The sequence below is a fragment of the Gracilinanus agilis genome, chromosome 4, assembly GCF_016433145.1.
Source record: "Gracilinanus agilis isolate LMUSP501 chromosome 4, AgileGrace, whole genome shotgun sequence".
NCBI lineage: Eukaryota > Metazoa > Chordata > Mammalia > Didelphimorphia > Didelphidae > Gracilinanus > Gracilinanus agilis.
Genome location: NC_058133.1, coordinates 153,319,541 through 153,333,299, shown reverse-complemented (window position 1 = coordinate 153,333,299; position 13,759 = coordinate 153,319,541). Strand labels below are relative to the sequence as shown.

The following is a 13,759-nucleotide window of genomic DNA, read 5'->3' as shown; positions in this document are numbered from 1 at the left end:
TCTCTCTCTCTCTCTCTCTCTCTCTCTCTCTCTCTCTCTCTCTCTCTCTCTCTCTCTCTCTCTCTCTCTCTCTCTCTCTCCAGGGGATGAGCGCCCTCGGGACTCTCCAGCCCCAACAGAGACTCAAATGCCAGCTGGGGTGGAGGCTGGAGGAAGAGCCAGCCATTGCTGTTGGAAATGCTCCAGAGAGCAACTCAAGAAATTTTTCTGGGGTGTGGCAGTGGTTTTATGCATCTGTTCCTCGTGGGCAGGCTCCACACAACTCGCCAAGCTGACCTTCAAGAAATTTGATGCCCCTTTTACCTTGACATGGTTTGCCACCAACTGGAACTTTTTATTCTTTCCTTTGTATTACGTTGGGCACGTTTGCAAATCCACTGAGAAACAGTCTTTAAAGCAAAGATACAGGTAAGAAGACCTTCTTCAAGATTCAGACCCTTTCTGTGATCTTACGCTTTTAGGGCACTGGAAGAGAGCTGGCATTCATTTTTAAGAATTGATGGATGAATCATTTTCTCTTTGTTCTCACAGCATTGGAGCTTATTACCTAGGGTGCATAAGAGGGAAAGCTTTGGGTTTTTTAATTGTAATTAGTGGCAATGATAATGATAATAATAATAACTAGTATTTATAGAGCCCTTTAGGTTTGAAAAGTGTTTAAATAGAGAGGGCAGCAAGGTGATGTAGTGGATAGAGTCCTGGGACTGAAGTAAAAAAGCTTCAGCTTTCTGAGTTCAAATCTGGCCTCAAACAATTACTAGCTATGTGATTCTGGACAAGTTGCTTAACCCGGTTTGCCTCAGTTGCCTCATTTGTAAAACGAGCTGGAGAAGGAAATGGCAAATCATTTCAGTATCTTTTAAACTTTTTTTAAGAAACACTCTTACCTTCCATCTGATAATCAGTACTGAATATTAGTTCTAAGGCAGTAGAGCTTGGTAAGACCTAGGCAATTAGAGTTAGATGACTGGCCCAGGGCTGCACAGCTAGGAAGTGTTGAAACCAAATTTGAACCCAAGGCCTTCCATCTCTTAGCTTGACTCTCATTCCACTGAGCTGCCTAGCTGCCCCTCATTCCAGTGTCTTTGCCAAGAAAATTCTAAATAGGGTCACAAAGGATCAGACACAACTAAATGACTGAGCAAAATTACATCCAATATCTCGCTTAACCTTCATAAGGATTGCATAAAAGAGAAAACTCTAGGCTTGTTTATGTTTGATAATAATAATGGTTAATAATAAAAAATTTTATTTTTACAAAGTTTTATAAATACATATATCTGTGTATATGTACATATTTATATATACATCTCTTTCATCATATCTTATACATATAATATATCTCATTTGATCCTCAGAAGATCCTGTGGATTAGTTCTATTATTATCCCCATCTTGCAAAGGTTTAGAAAAGTTAAATAATTTCCCCAAACTACCCAGTTTATGTGTCTCAGTCATGTTTCAAATTTAGGACTTTCTTAATCTTAGTCTAGCACATTATCCAGAATATCTGCTCTGGAAACAGAGGATCTGGGTTCAAATCTTGTCTTTGAAACTTACAACCTCTGTGGTCTTGGGCAGATCATATAAATTCCCTGTGAGGAAGGATGGGTTAAGATGGCCTCTGAAGTCTGATAGCTCTAAAGCTCTGAGTTTATGATTTCACAGGATCATGCCTCAAATTTCCCTTGTAAGATAGGCTTGTCATATAACTTGTCCTTCATCTAGGTTTTCCTTTGGGATAGCATAGTTCAAGGAAGAGCATGAAACTGGTTTGAAATGTTAGGATGAAAGAACTCAGGCTGTGGAGAATCAGAATTTTCTTCCCACTGTGTGTGTTCTAGCCCTACTTTGCTTCATGTTCTAAGATCAGACTTAGAGACTACTTTAGTGAGAGTTATGAACTTCTTTCAGAACTCATCTTGACAGAATCCCACAAAGAGCCAAGAAAAGGGGGGAAAATATCATGTCTTGCTAATTATTGACCTTTGGTAATGGGTGTATTTACACTATTTCAGGAATATGTTTCCTGTCCATAAAGTTTGAGTAGCATCATGGCAGGGACTTAAATTGTTTTTCTCTCCAACTCAAGATATATTAAATTATTATAGAACTATCAGAACTAAACAACTTCTTAGTTTTTTTCCCCATTTTGAGTTAATTGGAATACTTTCTCAAAAGTATGTGATCTAAAGAAACCAGACATCAGAGACTAGAAGCACTCCATCCCTCCCATCAAAGATCTGTATCAAAAGATTAAAAGCAGGGGCAAAAGTCAAGAAAGTAATTCTCAGTGAACTACTTGTCATCATTAACCTCCTGAAATGCCAGTGAGTTACAAAGTAGCTTGTGTTACCTTGTTTAAAACACATTTTGCTTTTTTAGTGGTTTAAAAATATTTGGGGGATATAGGGAGAAGGGTACTGGTTCCTTTAAGAAATTCTGTTATAAAATGAAAGAATCACTTATCTAAGGAAAGAGGCTCAGAGTAAGTTAGATAATTGCAACAAAGGTACAAGACCTTCTTTGCCACCATTTTGAAAAGAGAGTTCAGAGAAGCCCTGAGAAGATAACAATTGTGTGTGTGGATCTAAGTTTGAGGAGAAAAGCCATGATTCTGTATGTTGAAGAGAAATTAATAGTAATTCATGTTCCCAGAGTAAGAGGAAGGTGCTAATGGAGTAATTATCTTTTGGATGGCAATAACTAAGAGAGTAGGACAGATCAGAATAGACCCCACTAAACACTGTGAGAAGATTCTAATGCAGCCCAGGATGGGAAAATAATATAATGACCTTCTTCTGGATCAAAAGGAAAATTAGTGTTTAGATCAGTGGTTCCCAAACTTTTTTGGCCTACCACCCCCTTTCCAGAAAAAATATTACTTAGCCCCCTGGAAATTAATTTTTTTTAATTTTAATAGTAATTAATAGGAAAAATAAATGCACCTGTGGCCATCACTGCTCTCCTGCATCGCTGCAGCACCCACCAGGGGGCGGTAGCGCCCACTTTGAGAATCACTGATTTAGATGAATATAGTTTATAACAGGTAGGTATTAACAGTGTTTCTAAACTTGTACATAAGAGTTCATATTTCTTTTAACTGCTGATCTGGTTGGCATGTTGATTTTTAAATTGTAGCCATTTTTAAAATCAAATTTTATTTTTCTATTAATAAGCATTAAATTTCTCTTTCTTGAACCCCCTTTGCCACTGAGAAAGAAAGAATACAAAAAACTTCATAACAAATATGGAAGACAAATTCCCACTTTGTCCATGTCCAAAAATTAATCTCTTTCTGTACCCTGAGTCTATTGTCTTTTTTTTCAGATAGTAGGTATCATTTTCTTCTGGAATCATGCTTAGTCGTTTCATTGATCAGAGTTCTTAAGTCTTACAAAGTTATTTTTACAATATTGTTGTTACTATATAAATTATTCTTTTGGTTCTGCACATTTTGCATCAATTCATACAATATTTCCCAGGTTCCTCTGAAACTGCTCTTTTATCATTTCTTTTGGCACAGAAGCATTCCATTATATGCATAAGTTTGTTTGTTTTAAGAAAGTACTATTTTCTTAATAAAGAACTATTAGAAAAGTGGACCTCATAAGATATTCCTCACTCTTCTAAATTGTATAATAGAAGAAAGTCTACGCTTTGAAATTTAAACTATCCTAAAGGAGCATTGCCATTTGCTTGGTAGTTTCTATCACTTAAATAGGATAAGGGCAAAAAACAAGTACTGTGGAAATAAAACATGTAGAGCTTCTGTTTATCTGTCTGGCAGAAAACAAGAATGGGTGTATGTGGGTGTGTGGGAGAAAGAGAGAGAGAGAGAGAGAGAGAGAGAGAGAGAGAGAGAGACAGAGAGAGAGAGACAGAGAGACAGAGACAGACAGACAGAGACAGAGAGAGAGACAGAGAGAGACAGAGACAGAGAGAGATGAAAGGATCACTTGTGGGAGGGTAAATGCCTAACTTGAGCCCAGTGTACCATGAAATGAACTTATGCTTTGCATCACTAATAAACATCGATGATATCCCAGGATAATTAGTACCAGAGGTGAGATTTGAACCCAAACACCTCTGTGTGCAGCCAGTGTTCTTTCCACTGAAAACAAAGACAACATTAAAAGAATGTCCGGTCTGACTGAGGAAATTTAAGCACTGGGTTTGAAGCTCTCAGAAATAAAAAGAAACCAATCCCAAGTTTTCCTTCTTCACATCTTTTTTTATTAGTGAAAAAGAGTCAGAGTCAGCTGAGGAGATAAATCCTTTGTGTTGAAAGAGAGAAACTTTTAACCAGGAGCTAGGAAGAGACACAGGAACATTTTTAGCCATGAGGGAAAGTTAGTGAAGCAAATTAAATACCTTCTCCTTTTATTAGCTCTAAATGCTATCGAAAAGGCAGGTCTCTTCCTAACTAAAGAAATAAGCTGTAACTAAAGAGCTAAGGACAAATTGCCTAAAGTGTTTTTGGACACCGATTGATGATTAAGTATAAATTATAAAGTTTAGAACTAGGCTAATCTGTGTGACAAAAGATGGGAGCCATAATTTTCTAGTTCTATAATAATGAGGTCATAATTTTTTCAACATTTTAATTCCTAATTCATTTATTATACCAAAGGGGACTGGCAGATCTTTACATCATGCATGAATTTCTTTCTTCATCACAATATAATTTTCCATCTTTTTTTTAATCCCTTACTTTCCATCTTAAAATCAATACTAAGTATTTGTTCTAAGGCAGAAGAGTGGTAAGGGCTACGCAAGTGGAGTTAAGTGACTTGCCCAGGGTCACACAGCCAGGAAATATCTGAGGTCAGATTTGGACCTAGGACTTCCTGTCTCTAGATCTAGCTACCCCTAACAATATCTTTTGAGTGGTAGTATCATTAATTTTACACACATCATCAACACATGGCATACAAAATTTTCTTCCAAGTAACTTCTGGAGCCAACAGTGAAATTCTAAAAAGCTACATGGATTAGCAACTTTGAGCCCTGAGAAAAAAGGATCAATTCACATGAAAACTTTAATTGGTGTATGGGGGAAAAAACATTAAATTTCTGATTGCTTTCATAAATACTTTGTAGCTCAGACCATGTGCAACTGTGATTCTCTATTATCTCTCAGTGACAGCATTACTGAAATTTTATGAATAATATTGAAAGATGTGAATTAACCCTCTTTAACTGTGACAACTAGGTGGCACAGTGGATAAAGTGCTGGCCCTGGAGTCAGGAGGATTTGAGTTCAGATGTTGCCTCACATTCTTCCTAATAGCATAATTTTTGCTTGTCTCAGTCTCCTCATCTATAAAATGGGGATATAATAATAGTGCCTCTTTCCCAGGTTTATTGTGTGTATGAAATGAGAAAATATTCATAAAGCACTTTGCAAATCTCAAGTGAGATAAAAATGCTAGCTTTTATTACTCTTAATCCCTTAAAGACTCAATCTGAAATTCTATCATAGATATACATGTCAGCTTTGTGACTTCGATGATACCATAGTAAACTCTGATTTTTGACACTTTTAGGATTCCCACAATTCAATATTCACATTCACTAGACACCATTGTGATTAATTTGATCATGTTACTATTGCTGAGAGGGTTTTTTGAGAAGAAAAATCATTGAGGTTGAGTATGAAATGCTTTTTAATTCTCCAAAACAGACTCTGAGACATTCCCCAAATTTTCTCACAAAGAGAAACTCCTTTTTATTTTTTGCAGTTTTGAGATTACTGGACATAAGTAAAGAAGGCCTATTATCAATGGTACTTCTTTTTTGTCTATAGAGAATCCCTTGAAACCACGGAGGATGGGGCTGAAGAATGGTAGGGGCACTTAGCTTGAAGATGTACCATATAAGATTTCAAGTAGACCTGAATCTCTAGTGGTTGGAGACCCTTTCTCTAGAACATACATGGTGGTGACAGTGTTGCTTATCCTAGACATATGTAGACTTCTGTTCTCTATAGAGTATGGAGGGTGGTCATGATGACAAGGTTAAGGCAAGGACATCCTCTGGCCAAAAGAAGAAATTTTACAGAAAAGTTGGTGTGCAATATTCTATTTCTATCTCACGAGGTAATTACCCAAGCATTTTCCCAGTTCTCTAACTTTCTACAGCTTGAGCTCTTCTTTCTAAAAATCATTCCATGGTGGCAAGATTTGGCCAAAGTAGGTGAAATAAAGGGTCAGAAGCTGATTGATGTTCAATTGCTTCTTTAGAAACCATTGATGATGTCATGATGTAATAATCATCTAGATCCACACTCTTTTAGTTAGCTTTTATATTGCCTCTTTCACCTTATTACTTTGACAAGCAAAGATATTCCATCATTCTCACTTCATGAGAGGCAGTGTAGAAGAATGGAAACCATAGTAGAGTCGAAGGCAGAAGACAAATTCAAATCCCTACTTAAAACACATCCTAGCTACATGATTCTGGGCCAATCTCCTCTCTTAAGGTAGACTGAGGAGAATGATATGTGTGCCTCTTAGGAAGGTTATAAAGAAAAGATTTTACAAACCTGAAGGCTCCCTATTTATGTGAACTCTTAGTAAAATATATGGTTAGAAAAGTAGGTTGTGAATGGTTTGTCATAGATAAGGGAACAGGTGCAAAGGAGTTGGGTTATTTATTCCCAAGATATCCCAAAGACCAGTGAAAATGTCAAGATTACCCAGCCCATTGCTTAACACATCGTATCATCCAGAACTTTTTTCTCTAAACATGAGTTTTGCCAGTCTCTCAATCTGTGCCATTTGCTCTAGATCTGTTCAATCCATGAAATGGTGATTCTCTAATTCATTGACATTTTAGGATAATAATAATAAAAATAAGTAGCATGTATATGTGCCAGGTACCATGCAGAACTCTTTACAAATATGATAGCATTGAATCACAGCAACCCTGCAAAGTAGGTACTGTTATTGTCTCCATTTTACAATTGGGGAAATTGAAGCAAAGAGAGCTGAAGTGACTTGTCCTCTGCCTGAGACTGAATTGAACTCAGGTCTTCCTGATGTCAAACCCACTGCTTGATCCACGGAGCTATCTAACTGCCTCATCTAGCACTAGACCTGAAAAAAGAAATGGTGAAAGTGGATATATGCTTCTGATAATAGCCATTGACAACACTGAGATCACTGCTACTTTTTAAAATAACTAAATTTTAATTTAAATCAGTGTTTCCTGAACTTTGTCCAGAACCCGGCTCAGATGCCACCTACAATAGTCCTTTGCTGATGCTTCACTGTCAGAGATCAGTTTCTCTTAAAATTACTTTGTATTCCTCTATGTATTTTTTGTATTCAAGGTGGGCAGATGGTATAATAGCTAGTGAATCAATTCCTAATCAAAAAGGGCTGAGTTAAAATCCAGCCTTTAGCACTAATTAGCTGTGTTGACCCTGGGCAAGTCATTTAACTTCTTTCTGCCTCAGTGTCATCATCTGTAAAAGGATGCTAAGAGCAGTTATTTTATAGGATTGTTGTCAGGATCAAAAGAGATAATACTTGTAAAAAGCACTTTGATATCAGTGTTAATTTTCATTATTATCATTTTATTATTAACTTTTGCATATGTCTCCCTAATATTTTGTTAACTCCATGTGGTCAGAGACTTTTACATTCTACCTAGTAGACATTTAACAAGTTTCTATTGAATCGAATTGAGCAATAATAGAAACAATACATATATATACATATATATAATAGGTTAGGACTTAGAAGGTTTTATGCATCTTAGGAGCTCCTGAAAATAATAAGGATATTTATAGCTTATTTATTTTATGTATATCACTTATAATTCAATTGATCAACCATTTATTCAGTAATTCATATTTTCAAAACAATGTGAGAGATGTTTTAACTCCTTGATGAAGCTGTGATTTTATGGGGGAAGCTATTTCTCAGCTGATATACATTGTGACTTCTCCCAGTCCACAAGACTCATGTCTCTTCCTTTTCATTAATCCCAAATAGAAGGTCTATTGGTAGAAAACCACTCCTCATTCTTTTAATATCTCAAGGGTACTTGCATTATCCATTTCTGCCTCTCACTCTTGCTACCTGCCCAACTAACTTCTTTTCTGGTCAGTTTTCTCCTGCAAGTTACCAACGGCATAATGGTGCCATCTACATCCAGCTTGCAACTTTCTGTTGCCTTTGGGACTGTTTGTAATTTCTATTCTTCTAAGGCCAGTATATTCTATGGTTTAGAGTCATGTGTCATCACGAGGGAAGTATTGGTATTTTTTTAATGGCCTTCTGTAGCACAATGTTTGAGATCATTGAGAACATATAACATTTCCCAACTGTATCTGATCCAATCTCCTACTACTACTAAGTCCTGGACCCAGTTCAATATCTATTCCCTATTGACGATGTAATGCAGAGATCACTTAGAATCAGAAAGATCTATGTTCAAATCCTTCCTCAGATTCATTTACAAATCACTTAACTTCCATCATCCTCAATTTTCTCAGCAGTAAAATATGGATAATGACAGTGTCTATCTTACAAAGTTGTTAAGAAAACAAAATGAAATAACATATAAAGCACTTTGCAAACCTTAGAGTACTACATAAATGCAAGCTATTATTATCTAGAGCACCTTTCTAGTACATGTGTGTATACTTATAAACTCAGACACAAAGTGGAGTGCTTTAAATGATGTCAAATTGCTTGCTTCCATTTTAAAGACTCATTCTTTTAACACCAATATTGTCCCAATGATGCCATATGAATCATGGAACACCCTGAGCTTTCAAGGCCAGGAGCTTCCTTAGCATCTTACAGCATAACAAGAGGGATAATTCAGTCAGACATTGGTCCTTAGGCAAAGGTCTATCAGAAATTGCTGCTGACAGGGACCTCTATTCAGAAGCAAAAGTTGAGACTTTCTGATATCCTGTTACAGTCAGACAATAAAGTGACAGTTATTTTACTCTGATCCTTGAAAATGTAGCCTTTTTAAGCTAGTTCACTAACTTTAGTTTTAAGAATCCACAGAAGAATTTCAAGATGGAAAAGGAGAAAAAATGACTTCATTTCATTTTCTTTTCGTGGATAATAAGAACCAGGTTATTGAACTAATTTCATAGAACCATTATAATGGATAATGGATAATAAGAACTTTGAAGTAGTACACACTGAAGCAACTACCATGTTTACTGACAAAGCTAAAAACGATATTTGGTGTTATAAGCTTTGGAAATACAAGTCTGAACCAAAAATCTTTGAATGCAGAGTAAAACCAAGAAATCTATGATTATGAGTAATAATAATTATGGTGATAGACAGATGGATGCAGCATATTGAGGACCAGCCTTGGAGTCATAAAGACGTGGACTCATGTCTTACCTCTGACACATGTGTGACTATGGGCAAGTCACTCACCTTCAGAGTACCCTCAGACAACTCTCTAATTTATTTATTTATTTAGTTAGTTAGTTATTCACTCATTTATTTTTAGAAAAATTTTCCATGGTTACATAATTCATGTTTTTACTTTACCCTTTACTCCCTAAAACTATTCCCCCCCCCCCCCATAGCTAACTCACATTTCCACTGGTTTTAACATCTGTGGTCAGTCAAGACTTATTTACATATTATTGATAGTTACATTGGTGTGGTCCTTTCAGGTCTACATCCCCAATCATGTCCTCATCAACCCAAGTATTCAAGTAATTGTTTTTCTTCTGTGTTTCCTCTCCTGTAGTTCTTCCTCTGAATGTGGGTAGCGTTTTTTTTCCATAAATCCCTCAGAATTGTTCTGGGTCATTGAATTGCTGCTAGTACAAACGTCCATTACATTCGATTTTACCACAGTGTATCAGTCTCTGTGTACAACTTTCTTCTGGCTCTGCTCCTTTCACTCTGTATCAATTCCTGGAGGTCTTTCCAGTTCACATGGAATTCCTCTAGTTTATTATTCCTTTGAGCACAATAGTATTCCATCACCAACATATACCACAATTTGTTCAGCCATCCCCCAATTGAAGGGCATAGTCTCACTTTCCAGTTTTTTCCCACCACAAAGAGCTCTGCTATAAATATTTTCGCACAAGTCTGTTTATCTATGATCTCTTTGGGGGTACAAACCCAGCAATGGTACGGCTGAATCAAAGGGCAAGCATTCTTTTATCGCTCTTTGGGCATAATTCCAAATTGGCATCCAGAATGATTGGATCAGTTCACAACTCCACCAGCAATGCATTAATGTCTCAATTTTGCCACATGCCCTAGAACATTCATTACTCTACCCTGCTATCATTTTAGCCAATCTGTTAGGTGTGAGGTAATACCTCAGAGTTGTTTTGATTTGCATTTCTCTAATTATTAGAGATTTAGAACACTTTCTCATGTGCTTATTGATACCTTTGATTTCTTTATCTGAAAATTGCCTATTCATGTCCCCTGCCCATTTATCAATTGGGGAATGGCTTGATTTTTTTATACAATTGATTTAGCTCCTTCTATATTTGAGTAATTAGACCTCTGTCAGAACTTTTTTTCTAAAGATTTTTTCCCAGTTTGTTGTTTCCCTTCTGATTTTGGTTACATTGTTTTTGTTTGCACAAAAACTTTTTAATTTAATATAATCAAAATTATTTATTTTACATTTTGTTATTTTTTCTAACTCTTGCTTGGTTTTAAAATCTTTCCTTTCCCAGAGATCTGACAAGTATACTATTCTGCATTCGCTTAATTTACTTACAGTTTCCTTCTTTATATTCAAGTCTTTCACCCATTCTGAATTTATCTTGGTGTAGGGTGTGAGATGTTGATCTAAACCTAATCTCTCCCGTATTGTTTTCCAATTTTCCCAGCAGTTTTTGTCAAATAGTGGATTTTTGTCCCAAAAGTTGGGCTCTTTGGGTTTATCATACACTGTTTTGCTGACGTCACTTACCCCAAGTCTATTCCACTGATCCTCCCTTCTATCCTTTAGCCAGTACCATATTGATTTAATGACTGCTGCTTTATAGTATAGTTTGATATCTGGTACTGCTAGGCCCCCTTCCTTCACATTTTTTTCATTATTTCCCTTAATATTCTTGATCTTTTGTTATTCCAAATGAACTTTTTGTTATAGTTTATTTCTAATTCAGTAAAAAAAAATTTTTGGTAGTTTGATAGGTATGGCACTAAATAAGTAAATTAATTTGGGTAGAAGGGTCATTTTTATTATATTAACTCATCCTACCCATGAGCAATCAATGTTTTTCCAATTGTTTATAGCTAGTTTTAATTGTTTGGAAAGTGTTTTGTAGTTATGTTCATATAATTCCTGTGTTTGTTTTGACAGATAGATTACTAAGTATTTTATATTGTCTAGGGTGATTTTAAATGCTGTTTCTCTTTCTACCTCTTGCTGCTGTGATGTATTGGAAATATATAGATATGCTGATGATTTCCATGCATTTATTTTGTATCCTGCAACTTTGCTAAAGTTGTTGATTATTTCTATAAGCTTTTTAGTTGATTCTCTAGGATTTTTTAAGTATACCATCATATGATCTGCAAAGAGTGATAGCTTAGTCTCCTCATTGCCTATTTTAATACTTTCAATTTCTTTTTCTTCTCTAATTTCTACTGCTAGTGTTTCTAGTACAATGTTAAATAATAGAGGTGATAATGGGCATTCTTGTTTCACACCTGATCTTATTGGAAAGGGTTCTAATTTATCCCCATTGCATATGATGCTTGTTGATGGTTTAAGATATATACTGTTTATTATTTTTAGGAAAGGACCTTCTATTCCTATACTTTCTAGTGTTTTCAGTAGGAATGGGTGTTGTGTTTTATCAAAGGCTTTTTCAGCATCTATTGAGGTAATCATGTGGTTTTTGTTGGTTTGATTGTTGATATGGTCAATTACGTGGATGGTTTTCCTAATGGTGAACCATCCTTGCATTCTTGGTATAAATCACACACTTGCTGGAGTCTTTTTCTAGTATTCTATTTAAGATTTTTACATCTATGTTCATTAAGGAGATTGGTCTGTAATTTTCTTTCTCTGCTTTTGATCTACCTGGCTTTGGAATCAGTACCATATTTGTGTCATAAAAGGAATTTGGTAAGACTCCTTCTTTCCTTATTATATCAAATAATTTGTATAGTATTGGGATTAATTGTTCTTTGAATATTTGAGAGAATTCACTTGTGAATCCATCGGGCCCTGGGGATTTTTTCTTAGGGAGTTCTTTGATGGCTTGTTCAACTTCTTTTTCTGATATTGGATTATTTAAGTATTCTATTTCTTCTGCTGTTAATCCAGGCAATTTATATTTTTGTAAGCATTTATCCATATCACCTAGATTGCTAAATTTATTGCCATATAATTGGGCAAAATAGTTTTTAATGATTATCTTAATTTCCTCTTCATTAGAGGTGAGATCTCCCTTTTCATCCCTTGATACTATTAATTTGGTTTTCTTGTTTCCTTTTTTTAATTAGATTTACCAATACTTTGTCTATTTTATCTGTTTTTTCAAAATACCAGCTTCTAGTCTTATTTATTAATTCAAAAGTTCTTTTACTTTTGATTTTATTATTTTCTCCTTTGATTTTTAGTATTTCTAATTTAGTTTTCATCTGAGGATTTTTAATTTGTTCATTTTCTAGTTTTTTAAGTTGCATGCCCAATTCATTAACTGCTGCCCTCCCTAATATGTTAATATATGCACTCAGTGATATAAATTTTCCCCTTAGAACTGCTTTGGCTGCATCCCATAGGTTTGGGTAAGATGTCTCATTGTTGTCATTGTCTTCAATGAAATTATTAAATGTTTCTGTGATTTGTTCTTTCACTAAATTATTTTGGAGAATCATATTATTTAATTTCCAATTAGTTTTTGGTTTGCCTCTCCATGTATTCTTACTAATAACTATTTTTATTGCATTATCATCTGAGAAGGTTACATTTATTATTTCTGCTTTTTTGCATATATTTGCCATGTTTCTATGCCCTATTACATGGTCTATCTTTGTGAATGTTCCATGTGCTGTTGAAAAGAAGGTGTATTCCTTTTTGTCCCTATTTATTTTTCTCCATATATCTATTAACTCTAATTTTTCTAGGGTTTCATTCACCTCTCTTATCTCTTTCTTATTTATTTTTTGGTTTGATTTATCTAGATCTGATAGGGGAAGGTTGAAGTCCCCCACTAGTGTAGTTTTGCTTTCTATTTCATCTTCGAGCTCCACTAGCTTCTCCTTTAGAAATTTAGAAGCTATACCGTTTGGTGCATACATATTGAGTACTGATGTTTCTTCATTGTTTATACTGCCTTTTATGAGGATGTAGTTACCTTCCCTATCTCTTTTAACCTTATCTATTTTTACTTTGGCTCTGTCAGAGATCATCATAGCCACCCCTGCCTTCTTTTTCTCATTTGAAGCCCAAAAGATTTTGCTCTATCCTCTCATTTTCACTCTATGTCTGTCTGTCTGTCTCATGTGTGTTTCTTGTAGACAACATATGGTAGGATTTTGGTTTCCAATCCATTCTGCTATTTGCTTCTGTTTTATGGGTGAGTTCATCCCATTCACATTCAGAGTTATAATTATCAACTGTGCATTCCAAGACATTTTGATTCTCTCTCCTAATCCTGTCCTTTCTTCTTTCACTGTTTTCTTCTATACCAGTGTTTTGTTTTTAATCAGTTCCTATAATCCCCTCCCTCTTTGTACTTCCCTTTCTCCCCCCTCCCTTCTTATTCCCCTCTTATTGTT

The 13,759-nt window shown here is 35.4% G+C and overlaps 1 protein-coding gene across 2 annotated transcripts in view; it reads left to right on the top strand.

Moving 5' to 3' along the window:
• Positions 1 to 13,759, top strand: part of SLC35F3 (solute carrier family 35 member F3) — a 503,654-nt gene that overhangs the window by 357,554 nt on the left and 132,341 nt on the right. For both annotated transcript variants that reach the window (XM_044672361.1, XM_044672362.1), the window contains one exon: positions 84 to 408. In XM_044672361.1, coding sequence (XP_044528296.1) covers positions 84 to 408 — 325 coding nt within the window. The remainder of the gene's footprint in view (positions 1 to 83; positions 409 to 13,759) is intronic.